Source organism: Oncorhynchus kisutch, linkage group LG13 (genome assembly GCF_002021735.2).
Source record: "Oncorhynchus kisutch isolate 150728-3 linkage group LG13, Okis_V2, whole genome shotgun sequence".
Lineage (NCBI taxonomy): Eukaryota > Metazoa > Chordata > Actinopteri > Salmoniformes > Salmonidae > Oncorhynchus > Oncorhynchus kisutch.
This window is the reverse complement of record NC_034186.2, coordinates 40,252,914-40,267,322: the sequence shown is the minus strand read 5'-3', so window position 1 is coordinate 40,267,322 and position 14,409 is coordinate 40,252,914. Positions and strand designations below refer to the sequence as shown.

At 41.2% G+C, this 14,409-nt stretch overlaps 1 protein-coding gene and 1 non-coding gene across 2 annotated transcripts; one reads left to right on the top strand and one right to left on the bottom strand.

Annotated features, from left to right (window-relative positions):
• The first annotated feature begins 275 nt into the window (after positions 1-275).
• On the top strand, positions 276-10,947 carry LOC109902401 (coiled-coil domain-containing protein 124). The gene is made up of 5 exons (XM_020498715.2): positions 276-407; positions 6,651-6,834; positions 7,027-7,234; positions 7,339-7,444; positions 8,969-10,947. Exons 2-5 carry the CDS (start codon positions 6,676-6,678, stop codon positions 9,168-9,170), a joined length of 675 nt encoding a protein of 224 aa, XP_020354304.1. The 5' UTR covers positions 276-407; positions 6,651-6,675; the 3' UTR covers positions 9,171-10,947.
• trnaa-ugc (transfer RNA alanine (anticodon UGC)) lies at positions 798-870 on the bottom strand. The gene has a single exon. It is a non-coding gene; the product is annotated as a tRNA-Ala (tRNA).
• Positions 10,948-14,409: the final 3,462 nt, after the last annotated feature.

The following is a 14,409-nucleotide window of genomic DNA, read 5'->3' as shown; positions in this document are numbered from 1 at the left end:
TGGCCTTTTTTTTTGCCTTTACCTCCCTTATCTCACCTCATTTGCTCACATCGTATATAGACTTGTTTCTACTGTATTATTGACTGTATGTTTGTTTTACTCCATGTGTAACTCTGTGTTGTTGTATGTGTCGAACTGCTTTGCTTTATCTTGGCCAGGTCGCAATTGTACATGAGAACTCGTTCTCAACTTGCCTACCTGGTTAAATAAAGGTGAAATAAAATTTAAAAAATAAAAATATTTTTGTAGTTTCTTATTCAACACCCCGTCCAGCTGGTGGCGGTAATGCCCCATTAACATTGGATTCCAACTGCCGTTAACCCCCATGGAAGAAGAAGTACGTCATCGTCACGAAAGGGTGGCTGGCAGATGCCTTTTCGAAACAACAATAACCTGTTGTCGCTCAGGTACGACCCTTTTCTTTTCACAAACATATATATTTTTTTACATTGGTTAATAGTCAATTGCCACGAATTCAGACTGTGAAATCTTTAATTTGTTCATCTTTGCTAGCTAACTTTAGCTTAGTAGCTAGCTAACTTCTATAGCTAACGTTAGCTAAACAGCGCGTTATGCAAGTTGGCCAGCCGTTGTATTTATATGTTGGGTAAATACAGAACTCGTGTGACTCAGGCATCTAACGTTTGGCTTAGCTTGTTAACGTTATCATGCTATAGTTGACATGGAGAGCTTCTAGCTATATCAACTAGCCATTGGTAGCCGATGACATGTTTACATTTTAGCAGATGCTCTTATCGAGACCGACTTACAGCAATGAGTGGATCTATTTTTGTACTGGTCCCCCGTGGGACTCGAACCCACAACCCTGGCATTGCAAGTTCCATGCTCTACCAACTGAGCCACAAAGACCGTGACGTTGCAGGTGCCTAACTATGGGCGCATTCGTAAATTCACTCTGGCTATCTTCTTCGATTTCAGAGCACTCTCGTCTGTGTGCGAGAGCGTAGAATAACTGATGAATTTACGAACGCTCAACACTCGTTGAATATGGCCGGTGTCAGTAAACGTCGGCAAAAAGGTGTAATTAAATGGTTGCCAACTGCAAAGTTAATCACCAACGCTCTGAATAACATGAAAACAGCCTAATCCGCTCTACTAGGACGAGTAAAATAGTCAGTGAGGTGTTCTCTCATTTGTGGCTGGAAGTAGCAAGCAAACCTCGCCAACGTTAGCCAGTTAGCTTGGGTGCTTGACTGCGGTTGAGGTCAGAACGATCGGATCAACCCTAATCCTAGCTTGCTAGCTACTTCCAGACAAATGAGAGAACACTTCACTCTGACCATTTTACTCGCCCTAGCAGTGCTGGTTGGGCTGGTTTCGTGTTATCCAGAGCGTTGGCGACTAACTGCGCAGCTGGCAACATTTCTATTATGCCTTTTTGCCGTTTACTGACACCAGCCATAATTAACTGGTGTTGAGCGTCCGTAAATGCATGACTTATTCTGCGCTCTGGCACACCCAAATCAGTGTTCTGAAATCGGAGAAGATAGCCATATTAGCCCTATTGTTCGTAAATTCACTCTGGAGTGCCAGAGAGCGCTTGTAAACTCTGAGAGTTTCGCACTCTGAACGCTCTGGCCGAGGAGTAGGGTTGATCAGAGTGTTCTGACCTCACAACGGCAGTCAAGCACCCAAGCTAACAGGCCAAAGTGGTTAGAGCGTTGGGCCAAAATCAAATCAAACTTTATTTGCCACAAGCGCCGAATACAACAAGTGTAGACTTTACCTTGAAATGCTTACTACAAGCCCTTAACCAACAGTGCAGTTCAAGAAGAAGAAAATATTTACTAAGTCGGCTAAAATAAAAACAAGAATAATAAAAAGTAACACAATAAGAATAACGATACTATATACAGGGGGCACCGGTACCGTGTCCAAACAGTGAGTAGCAGCAAGTGTACAAAAGGGGGAGGGTCATCAATGTAATTTGTCCTGTGGCGATTTTATGAATTGTTCAGCAGTCTTATGGCTTGGGGGTAGAAGCTGTTGAGAAGCCTTTTGGTTCTAGACTTGGCGCTCCGGTACCGCTTGCCGTGCGGTAGAAGAGAAAACTGTCTATAACTTGGGTGACTGGAGTCTCTGACAATTTTATGGGTTTTCCTTTGACAATTTTATTGTGAGACAGCGTAGCCTAGTGGTTAGAGTGTTGGACTAGTAACCGAAAGGTTGCAAGATTGAATCCCCGAGCTGACAAGGTACAAATTTGTCGTCAGGGGCAGTCATTGATTATAAGAATTTGTTCTTAACTGACTTGCCTGGTAAAATAAAAAAATATATAGGTCCTGAATGGCAGGAAACTTGGCCCCAGTGATGTACTGGGTGGTTCAGAGGAAAGCCCATAAAACTATTCGCCGAGCAGTTGCAATACCAGGCGGTGACATAACCGGTCAGGATGTTCTTGATGTAGAAATCTTTGAGGATCTGGGGACCCATGCCAAATCTTTTCAGTCTCCCGAGGGGGGAAAAGGTTTTGTCGTGCCCTCTTTATGACTGTCTTGGTATGTTTGGACTAGAGGTCGACCGATTAATCGGAATGGACGATTTAATTATGGGCCGATTTCAAGTTTTCATAACAATCTGTATTTTTGAGAGCCGATTTGCCAATTTTTTTATTTATATAGTTATTTATACCTTTATTTAACAAGGCAAGTCAGTTAAGAATACATTCTTATTTTCAATGACGGCCTAGGAACGGTGGGCTAACTGCCTAGTTCAGGGGCAGAACGACAGATTTTCACCTTGTCAGCTCGGGGGATCCAATCTTGCAACCTTACATTTAACTAGTCCAACGCAATAACGACCTGCCTCTCTCTCGTTGCACTCCACAAGGAGGCTGCCTGTTACGCGAATGCAGTAAGCCAAGGTAAGTTGCTAGCTAGCATTAAACTTATCTTATAAAAAACAATCAATCAGAATCATTAGTTAACTACACATGGTTGATGATCTTATCTAGCGTGTCCTGCATTGCATATAATCTGACTGAGCATACAAGTATCTAAGTATCTGACTGAGCGGTGGTATGCAGAAGCAGGCGCGTAAACATTAACTCAAACAGCACTTTGTGCGTTTTGCCAGCAGCTCTTCGTTGTGCGTCAAGCATTGCGCTGTTTATGACTTCAAGCCTATCAACTCCTGAGATGAGGCTGGTGTAACTGAAGTGAAATGGCTAGCTAGTTAGCACGCGCTAATAGCGTTTCAAACGTCACTCGCTCTGAGCCTTCTAGTAGTTGTTCCCCTTGCTCTACATGGGTAATGCTGCTTCGATGGTGGCTGTTGTCGTTGTGTTGCTGGTTTGAGCCCAGGGTGGAGCGAGGAGAGGGACGGAAGCTATACTGTTACACTGGCAATACTAAAGTGCCTATAAGAACATCCAATAGTCAAAGCTTAATGAAATACAAATGGTATAGAGGGAAATAGTCCTATAATTCCTATAATAACTACAACCTAAAACTTCTTACCTGGGAATATTGAAGACTCATGTTAAAAGGAACCACCAGTTTTCATATGTTCTCATGTTCTGAGCAAGAAACTGAAACGTTAGCTTTCTTACATAGCACATATTGCACTTTTACTTTCTTTTCCAACACTTTGTTTTTGCATTATTTAAACCAAATTGAACATGTTTTATTATTTACTTGAGGCTAAATTGATTTTTATTATATTAAGTTAAAATAAATGTTCATTCAGTATTGTTGTAATTGCCATTATTACAAATACATTTTTAAAAAATTGTCAGATTAAATCGGAATTGGCTTAGTTGGTCCTCCAATCATTTCAAGTCCTGCCACATCTGACGAGCGTCAGAGCCGGTGTAGTAGGATTCAATTTTAATCCTGTATTGACGCTTTTCTTGATTGATGGTATGTCTGAGGGCATAGTGGGATTAGTCTCCCACTCCGGATTAGTCTCCCACTCCTTGAAAGCGGCTGCTCTAGCATTTAGCTCGATGCGGATGCTGCATGTAATCCATGGCTTCTGGTTAGAATATGTACGTACAGTCACTGTGGGGACGACGTCATCGATGCACTTATTGATTCAGCCGATGACTGAGGTGGTGTGTTCCGCAATTCCATTGGATGAATCCCGCAACACATTCCAGTCTGTGCTAGCAAAACAGTCCTGTAGTGTAGCACCCACGTCATCTGACCACTTCCGTATTGAGCGGGTTACTGGTACTTCCTGCTTTAGTTTATGCTTGTAAGCAGGAATCATGAGGATAGAATTATGGTCAGATTTGCCAAATGGAGGTCGGGGAAGAGCTTTCTATGCATCTCTGTGTGTGGAGTAAAGGTTGTCTAGGATCCCCCCCGGTTACACAAAATTTGGTCAAACTGATTTAAGTTTGCCTGCATTTAAGTCCCCAGCCACTAGGAGCGCCGCTTCTTGGTGAGTATTTTCTTCTTTGCTTATGTCCTTATAGAGTTGGGTGAGAGCGGTCTTAGTGCCAGCTTCGTTTTGTGGTGGTAAATAGACAGCTACGAATAATACAGATGAGAACTCTCTTGGTAGATAATGTGGTCTGCAGCTTATCATAAGGTACTCTACCTCAGGTGAGCAATACCTCGAGACTCCTTTAATATTAGACATCGCGCACCAGCTGTTATTGACAAAAAGACACACACCCCCATCCCGCATCTTACCAGCGGTAGCGTCTCTGTTTTGCCGGTGCATGAAAAATCCCGCTAGCTCTATGTTGTCCGTATCTTCGTTCAGCCACGTCTCGGTGAAACATAAGATGTTACAGTTTTTAATGTCCCTTTGGTAGGATAATCTTAATAATAGGTCATCAATTTCATTTTCCAATGATTGTACGTTAACAAGAAGCATGGAAGGCATTGGGAGTTTACGCGCTCGCCTCCGGATTCTCAGAAGGATCCCCGATCTGCGTCCCCTTTTCCGGCGTCTTCATGCAAAAAGTGTAGATCTGGGCCTGTTCCAATGAAAGCAGGATATCCTTCTCATCGTACCCGTTAACCTCTAGTGACACCCCATCCCGTCTATTTACCACCACAAAACGAAGTTGTCATCATCTGACACTAATTAGCATAACGCAACGGACATAAATATTACTAGAAAATATTCCTATTCATGAAAATCCCAAGTTAAATATATTGAGACACAGCTTAGCCCTTTTGTTAATCACCCTGTCATCTCAGATTTTCAAAATATGCTTTACCGCCAAAGCTAGACAAGCATTTGTGTAAGTTTATCGATAGCCTAGCATAGCATTTTGTCCAGCTAGCAGCAGGTAACTTGGTCACGGAAATCAGAAAAGCAGTCAAATTAAATCGTTTACCTTTGATGAGCTTCGGATGTTTTCACTCACGAGACTCCCAGTTAGATAGCAAATGTTCTTTTTTCCAAAAATATAATTTTTGTAGGCAAGGTTTGTTCTTCACGTTTGGCTGAGAAATCGCCCGGAAATTGCAGTCACGAAAACGGTGAAAAATATTACAAATTAGTTCCATAATATCGACAGAAACATGGCAAACGTTGTTTATAATCAATCCTCAAGATGTTTTTTAAATCTCTATTCGATAATATATCCATCGGGACAATTCGTTTTTCAGTAGGACCGATTGGAGTAATGGCTACCTCTGTATTTTACGCGAGCATCAGGTGATCACTTGCGCAATGTAGCCGCCTACGGGTATTCTTCAACATAAATGCGTAAAACTACGTCACAATGCTGTAGAGAAAGAGTAATCTGGTTGATAGCCCATTCACTGCTCAATAGGGACACATTGGTACGCAGCGCTTTCAAAACATGAGGCACTTCCAGATTGATTTATTCTCAGGCTTTTGCCTGCAACATCAGTTCTGTTATACTCACAGACAACATTTTTACAGTTTTGGAAACTTTAGAGTGTTTTCTATCCTAAGCTGTCAATATATGCATATTCTAGCATCTTGTCCTGACAAAATAACCCGTTTACTACGGGAACGTTTTTTCCCAAAAATGAAAATACTGCCCCCTAGTCACAAAAGGTTAAAGGAAAAAGTTTCTTCCAGTCCGCGGTGAGTACTCGCTTTTCTGATGTCCAGAAGTTATTTTCGGTCATAAGAGACAGTAGCAGCAACATTATGTAGACAATACTTTAAAAAGAAGTTACACAAAACAAAAAAAAGAAATAACAAAATAGCACAATTGGTTGGGAGAATGTGAAACGTCAGCCATGTTCTTCGGCGTCATTTTTCCATTTTTGGGAAAGGTTGCTGGATCGAATCCCCTAGCTGACAAGGTAAAAATATGTTGTTCTGCCCCTGAGCAAGGCAGTTAACCCACTGTTCCCCGGGCACCGAAGACGTTGATATCCATTTAAGGCATCCCCCCAGCACCTCTCTGAGGTTAAATGCAAAAGACACATTTCAGGTGAATACATTGTTGGACAACTGACTAGGTATCCCCCTTTCCTTTTCCCAAAGTTGGCTAGCTTGCTAGCTAGCTACTGGGGGTGCATTCGTAAATTCACTCTGGCTATCTATTACGATTTCAGAGCATTTTTGTCTGTGTCAATTCGACGGTGAGTCAACTTGCCACCTAGTTTGGTTTATGATAGAATGGCTCTATGTATAGTTAGGTTGTTCATCCAAAACATAATGTCAAAATAATACATTGATTCTGTCAGCTGAAGAATAGGCCTAGTCTTAGGGATGCCGAAGAAGTTCCAGGGTGAGAACTCCAAGGCAGTCACTGCCAAGGCTCGCAAGGCAGAGGCCAAAGCAGTGGAAGACGCCCGCAAGAAGAAGGAGCTGGAGGATGCACTATGGCAGGAGAACGACAAACATGTCCTGAAGAAAGAACAGAGGAAGGTGAGGCCTTTCGCACTCCGTTTCCTATTCTCACACGGGGTCAAATAGTCTGCAGTAGTATTATATTGGGCTATATCACAATCCAGTATCTGGCTATGTATGTACAGACACCACACTCTAGAATCTACTGAATGTTGAAGTGGGCCTGATCATTTAGGCTTGACTTTAAATGTCCCCTCTCTGAACCTGCAGGATGACAAGGAGAAAAAGCGCCTTGAGGCCCTGGAGCGAAAGAAGGAGAACCAGCGGCTCTTAGATGAGGAGGCTGCAAAGATTAAGGGCAAGGCCAAGGAGGCTGCTGCTGCTGCTGTGGTGGCAGGCAAAGTGACTCGGGCCCAGATTGAGGAGATGCTGCATGTCGAGCAGCAGCTACAACAGCAGGAGCAACCCAAAGAGAAAGGCAATGACCTCACCAATATACCTTCAATCATTAACCAGGCTCTCTTTCCTCTCCGGGTTCTGTTGTATTCTTATGGTCTCCCTCTCCTATGTTCGTGTCCACAGAGAAGAGCCACCTGGAGACGCCCCTGGAGGAGAACGTGAATCGCATCATTCCTGAGGAAGGTGTTGTGGAGGCTAGAACCATAGAGGATGCCATTGCCATGCTCAGGTACAGAGTACTGTATACAGGCATAACCTCTCCATGTTGCTTTTGTAGGGGGTAACAATGTTAAGATTACAGGCGAGAACCAGGGGAGCATTTCCATTGGTTACCATACCGTTATCAACCAAGTGGGTTTGGTGTGCCTTCAGAAAGTATTAACAATCCTTGGCCTTTTCACATATTGTTGTTAGTCTAAATTTAAAATGTATTGGATTTAGATTTTTTGTCACTGATCTACACACAATACCCCATCAGGTCGAAGTGGAATTGTGTTTTTAGAAATGTTAAAAAATTTATTAAAAATGAAAATCTGAAATGTCTTGAGTCAATACGTATTCAACCCTTTTGTTATGGCAAGTCTAAGTTCAGGAGTAAAAATGTGTTTAATAAGTCACAATTTGCATGGACTCACTGTATGCAATAATAGTGTTTATAATTATTTTTAAATGACAACCCAATCTCTATACCCCATACACACAATTATCTGTAAGGTCCCTCAGCCGAGCAATGAATTTCAAGCACAGATTCAACCACAAAGAACATGGAGGTTTTCCAATGTTTCGCAAAGAAGGGCACCTATTGGTAGTTGACATTTAATATCTCTTTGAGAAAGGTGATGTTATTAATTACACTTTGGATGGTGTATCAATACACCCAGTCACTACAAAGATACAGGCACCATTCCTAACTCGGTTGCCGGAGAGGAAGGATACCGCTCAGGGATTTCACCATGAGGCCAATGGTGATTTTAAAACCATTAGTTTAATGGCTGTGATGGGAGGTAATTGACGATGAATTAACATTGTAGTTACTCCACAATACTAACCCACATGAAAGCGTGAAAATACGTAAGCCTGTACAGATGACCAAATATTCCGAAACATGCATCCTGTTTGCAATAAGGCACTAAAGAAATTCACTTTTTGTCCTGAATACAAAGTGTTTTGTTTGGGGAAAATCCATATTTTTGTGGTGGCTGCATCATGGGTATACTTGTTAGTGGCAAGGGAGTTTTTCAGGATAAAAACTACTTAAAACCCAAGGCCAAATATACACTGCAGTTGCTTACCAAGACGACATTGAATGTTCTTGAGTGGCCTAGTTACAGTTTTGACTTAAATTGGCTTGGAAGTCTATGGAAAGACTTAAATGTCTGTCTAGCAATGATCAACAACCAACTTGACAGAGCTTGAACAATTTTTTAAAAGAATAATGGGCAAATGTTTTGAAATCCAGCTGTGCAAAGCTCTTAGACTTTCTTCCACTTTGACAGAGTATTTGTAGATTGTTAACAAAAAATGTAAATGGAATCCATTTTAATCCTACTTTGTAACACAACAAAATGTGGAAAAAGTCAACGGGTGTGAATACTTTCTGAAGGCATTGTATAACATCATTTACTTCTCATATTCTAGGCTATATAAAAGAAGATGAAGCAGGTATCATAAGTATGAGGGTCCATAGAGTAGCTAACGTAAGAGAAGTCGAGAGCCTAATTTCAACCCGTCCTCTTGTTTGTTTCTTTCCCAGCACGGCTGAAGAGCTCGACCGCCACCCAGAGCGCAGGGTGAAGGCAGCGTTCGCCGCGTTCGAGGATCTGAACATGCCCCTTCTTAAAAAAGAGAACCCCAACATGCGGCTGTCGCAGCTCAAGCAACAGCTGAAAAAGGAGTGGATGAAGTCGCCAGAGAACCCCCTGAACCAGCGCTTTGCCAACTACAACACAAAGTGAACCAACTCCAGCAGCAGCTAAAAAAAAACTGTTTACCTATGCACATTGGACCTTACAATGGAAGATGCCCCCAACCTATAATTATTCCCCCATTTATGAATGTGTTGCTGGAAAAGCGGCATTCATTCCCTAGGAAGGACCTCCAATGCAAGGAATCACCTTGGGACTTCCGCTTGTTTCGTTCCCGATTTGACAAGGAAAAGCAAACTCCCAACCAATGTTCCTGATGATTTTATTTTACTGTGCATGTCCACTTGTGAAGCATCTCGGCAGTTTATGGATTTTATTCCCACTGTCAGTTTTTGGCACTTATGTTGAAAAGGGATTAAAGTAATTTATTTCATTTCACAATACACTAACATATCTAATTCTTTCTGAGAATGAGACTACAGGTATGTGATCTGCACTCTTGCCTATCGTAATCGCCTCCGATGATGATAATAATAACCCACGTAAGAAAATATCATGACCAGAGCCAGTTGTTGACTTGTTATGAACTGCCATTTTGGGCACCATTGGAAATGACCACCCCTTTCCCTATGATAAAGTGTATTGTGGCACCTGTTCCCCATCCTAACAAGGCCTTATTAGGTGCACCCACTCAATACATCAATACTGTTGTTGCTAATCCTGGTATCATGCAATATTAGGTCTGAATCCTGCATCTGCTTTCAGGTTACATTGAATTGTATGGAGATTGTTATTGCTTTTTTTGTAAGTGAAATTTGAAAAGACTACAAACAAATATTTCAAATCTCAAATTCATGTAAATCTAAATACACCCCCCCCCCCCCCCCCAAAAAAAAACTGTAATGCGGGTTTACGTACCATTTTCTCACCTTCATGTTTGAGCGTTTATGTAGAAAGGCCGTCTCATTTATTGAAAGCATACAGCTCACCACATCTCTTGTCAGTCGTGTTTTAGGAGCTGCAGCTCAGAAGTGTCTCCTAACGCCCACCACTTCTGTTTCAACAGCACAATCATTTAGGGTTTTTAAAATTCACTGCATTTTGATCTACATTCATTTCGCCACTTAAATAGACTTTCAGCCGTGTGCATATGCCTTACATTAGTGCTCGTTTTCAGCCAGGTTTCCGTCTGAAGAGGATACTGAAAGTGTTTAGCTGTGTTCTGGTTCTCTGTCCTTCTCCCAAAGTGCAGACAGGCATTTACTGCACTGCTGGAGCTAGAAACAAGTCATCTGTACGCGACTAAACTCTGATTTGAAGTGCACACATGTTCACTCCCTTTCATAGATTTAAAATGAATGTGTGTAATGAGTGTAAGGAATACTTGCACAAATCTAGTGCTTTTAAACACAATGGAGTCAACAAGTGCACACTTACAGTAAAAAGGAAGGGAATTGGAATTCATCCATGTGACTCATCTTTTGTTCCCAGTGGCTCCTGAATTTGACTCTCATGCTATGCCACTGGATGACACTCAGCAGACTACACTCACATCCTCATCCATTTAGTTAATTGCTGATCTATAAGATATCTTATAAATTTTATATTTATAAGGTGGAATCGGCTGTTGGCATTTATACAAGAATACAGTATTGTTGTAGCCATGCCTTTTACTCTGCTACAATACTGTTATAGATGCCAATACCAGACAGGTGTAAGAAGTTACTGTGGAATATATATATATATATATATACTCAAAACCCTCTTATCCAAGTAAATCTGCATAGGTAGTGTTTCTTTTTAGTTCAAATGAAAGTTGTAACTGAGAGGACGACCAATAAATCTCATTACCATATTTGCTGTTAAATCAACTGTCTTTTTGTTTTTTAATTTATGCCACATTTATATTTATAATTCACTTGAACACGATATACACTGACCTTTGAAGCACGGCAAATATTTATTTGGCTTATGACAGTGTCCTGTGCTGCCTTTCTTTACAATGTTTTTTTAAAGCACAGCAACATTCAAACAGTAGCCTGCTGACCAAGCACGCAGTGGTCTTTGTAACTGCCTGCCACCAGTTTGAAAGAGCGTAACAGGAAAGAGCGTATGCAGACCATGGAAGAACTGGGACATTTTCAGCTTCCAGTAATTGTGTACAGATCGTTGCGACATGGAGCTGTGCATTATCATGCTGAAACATGAGGCGATGGTGGCAGATGACTGGCACGAAGTCTGGCCCTGATGATCTTGTCACTTTATCTCTGTGCATTCAAATTGCCATCGATAAAATGCAACTGTGTTCGTTGTCCGTAGCTTATGCCGGCCCATACCATAACCCCACCTCCACTATGGGGTACTCGGTTCACGACGTTGACATCAAACCGCTCACCCACACGATACCATACATGTGGTCTGCGGTTGTGAGGCCGGTTAGACGTACTGCCAAATTCTCTAAAACGACATTGGAGGCAGCTTATGGTAGAGAAATGAACATTAAATTCTCTTGCTACAGCTCTGGTGGACATTCCTGCAGTCAGCATGCCAATTGCACTCTCCCCCAAAACTTGAGACATTTGTGGCATTGTGTTGTGTGACAAAAGTGCACATTTTAGAGTGGTCTTTTGTTGTCCCCAGCACAATGTCATATGCCACATCTTTTAGAGAAATAAGCTTTTTGTGCATATGGAACATTACATTTTTTTTATTTCAGCTCATGAAACATGGGATCAACACTTTACATGTTGCATTTATATTTTTGTTCAGTTTATATGATTGTTCATTTAAATGTCACAACTCCACATGTTTTTGAACCTTCAGAGTCGCTCTTGGTTGGTGAGAGACAATCCCTGGTATCCAATGTGATTAAACCCTCAACTATAGTAAATAAGTACATAAAGCGTAATATAAAACGTTTATTAAGCCGATAGGTTTAATTATGTATACATAAGTAAATGGCCCAATGACCACATTAAGCACTGTGTATGTTGTCAAATGCATTATTAAATCCAATGTTTTATGATTACTTGCTATGGCGAAAGCCAATGTCACTTTTGGACAATGGGCTGATGCAAGTGCTACAATTTATGACAACTGTATATACGATAGACACTTAATAGCTGTATATAATAGCTGTATATAGGCTATTGTTCTCTAGAACAATGCCAGGCAGCGAGTGCTGGGTATGGGAACCTTTCACCACAAAAATGTAGAAGTGTCCCAAGCACCCCTTAAATGGGGAAGTTGGTTTGGAGCAGAAAGCTTGGATTGCTATTACAAACCTAAAATCTTCCCCTGTTTATGATTCAAGAATGAATGACAAACCTGTGTCAGGAGGATATATAACATACTTTGAGAACAACAAGTCAGGTGTCTAGTGTGTGACAGATTTGATGTGATGTATTATGCTCAGGTGATCTCGCTCACGTGCAGATTAAAGAAACTTTGGCCCCTGCTCAGTTTGTCTTTATGATTCCACGCATATTATTTCCGTCAACTCTTTCTCAAGCGTATTGGAGAAGAAGACCCAAGGTCATACACGAGACCTTTTTCTCCAATGCGTTTTTTAAAGGAGAGAGGATGCAAGGAAAGATGAACGAGAAAGAGGCTTTGTATGTTCCTTGTGGCGGAGGAGATAAGAGGCTCTGTGTAGGCTTTTGAACGACGAAACATCAATGACAAGTTTCTCTGACCCCTAATTGACTATTCTGCTTTGAAAGCACCGACCGACTCCCCATACAACCAACTGTTCTTTTAGCTATCTATGGGCCTGCTTTGAGTACCTTTATGTATGTGTGAAGTGTGAATTGGTCCTTATTGCTTAGATCTGATGTCACATCATGTTCTGTATCCCGCACAGACCCAATGCTTTGTCCTCCATTGCATTTGCATGGCAGGCCTTTAATAAGCCCAGCAGCTGCCCTTTCTTCAGTTTGAATCCTAATGATCACTTTCAAAGGAAAGCGGCCCCATCTCAAGTGTTGAGCACTAGGAAGTCTGCTGTCTGGCTCCCACTTCAAAAGCCTTTCGAGCGGTGCCCTGCCCCGGCACTAGCCAAGATCACCTCCAAGTTGTGCGTGGCTTTCTACAAGGAGAGTGAGAGAAACGTATCTGAAGGAATAAGGTAAGAGTCTCTGGGCTACGGGGGTCTAGTCAGTTATTTCTCATGCTTTGGGTCAATAGAGCAGAGAAAAGTAATAAATGGGAGATTTTTTCTCCCTAAAGAGTCATACATTTGTTAAGCAAGCAAAGAGAGGGTCTGGTAGTTGTTCAGTTTAAATGCACAATATTGTGAACTGCATTTAACCAGTTCCTTGTGGAGTTTGACTATTATGTAGTCGTTTGATAAATTAGGCTAGGTTTCTTGTCCCGGGTGCAAGTATCTGCGGTGCATTAGGACACTGTTAGACGGAAATGTAAAATCAATTGAAGAATATGGGATTCTAATAAGTTTCTAAAATAAATAGTACTGTGGATGTTTTACCGTCACCACATTCTGCAAGCTCAGTTGGAAAATACACAAGGCTAAATAATGACAAAGGTTAGCGTACACACAAAGGTTTTTTTATATAGTGTATTCAACATTGATAACCCAGTTATGGTTGACAATATAGGTTTATATATGTCCATAGTCCCTAAATCCGTAGCAATGGTGATATCCCTGTTTGAGGATGATTCCTATCAGAGGGGCTCATCTGGTTTTGACAGGAGCTCTCCAGTCTCACTTTGGGAGACAGTTATACACAGGTCTCCTAAAAATGTTTTATCTGTTAGAAGTTCTATGTTTGACTTGGATCTTTGTTAGCTTTTGCCATAAAATGTAGAGCATGCTGTTCACTTAAAATGATGTCTTATTGATCAGATACTTTACAGCTTTTAAGAGGGAGTAGTGTCAATGTCTTTTGTATAGTATTCCTTCATGTTTCCTCTGCTTTCTTACAGATTATTTTTGTGTGAACCCAACGCTCTTTTAGCTGGATGACTGTAATACACCATGAATATGGATGCAGCAACCTGAATAACCTGAAGAAATAGGTTATTAATAATATTATGGACTGAATCTTATTTTTTTTTCTTCAAAAAATGATCAACAATGCATTGGCTATTGCACATGGTTATACCAACATAAGCAGTTGGGTTGAAACATTTTCATTTGAACCTGGATTCCTTCCTAGCAAAGTCTTTGCAGTTCATCAATGTAAACAGTGTTACAAGTGACAAGATTTTCCCATTAAGTTCATGTTCAACTAACTTGCCAGCATCACCGTTTTTTCTAAATTCATAAAATTATTAAACAATACTTAGTTAACAAAAACTAAATGTTGAT

Coding starts and splice junctions, on each gene's coding strand:
- LOC109902401 (XM_020498715.2), top strand. CDS start 6,676: ATGCCGAAGAAGTTCCAGGGTGAGAACTCCAAGGCAGTCACTGCCAAG. Junction 7,235..7,338: donor GGAGCAACCCAAAGAGAAAG/GCAATGACCTCA, acceptor TCGTGTCCACAG/AGAAGAGCCACCTGGAGACG. Junction 7,445..8,968: donor GATGCCATTGCCATGCTCAG/GTACAGAGTACT, acceptor TTTCTTTCCCAG/CACGGCTGAAGAGCTCGACC.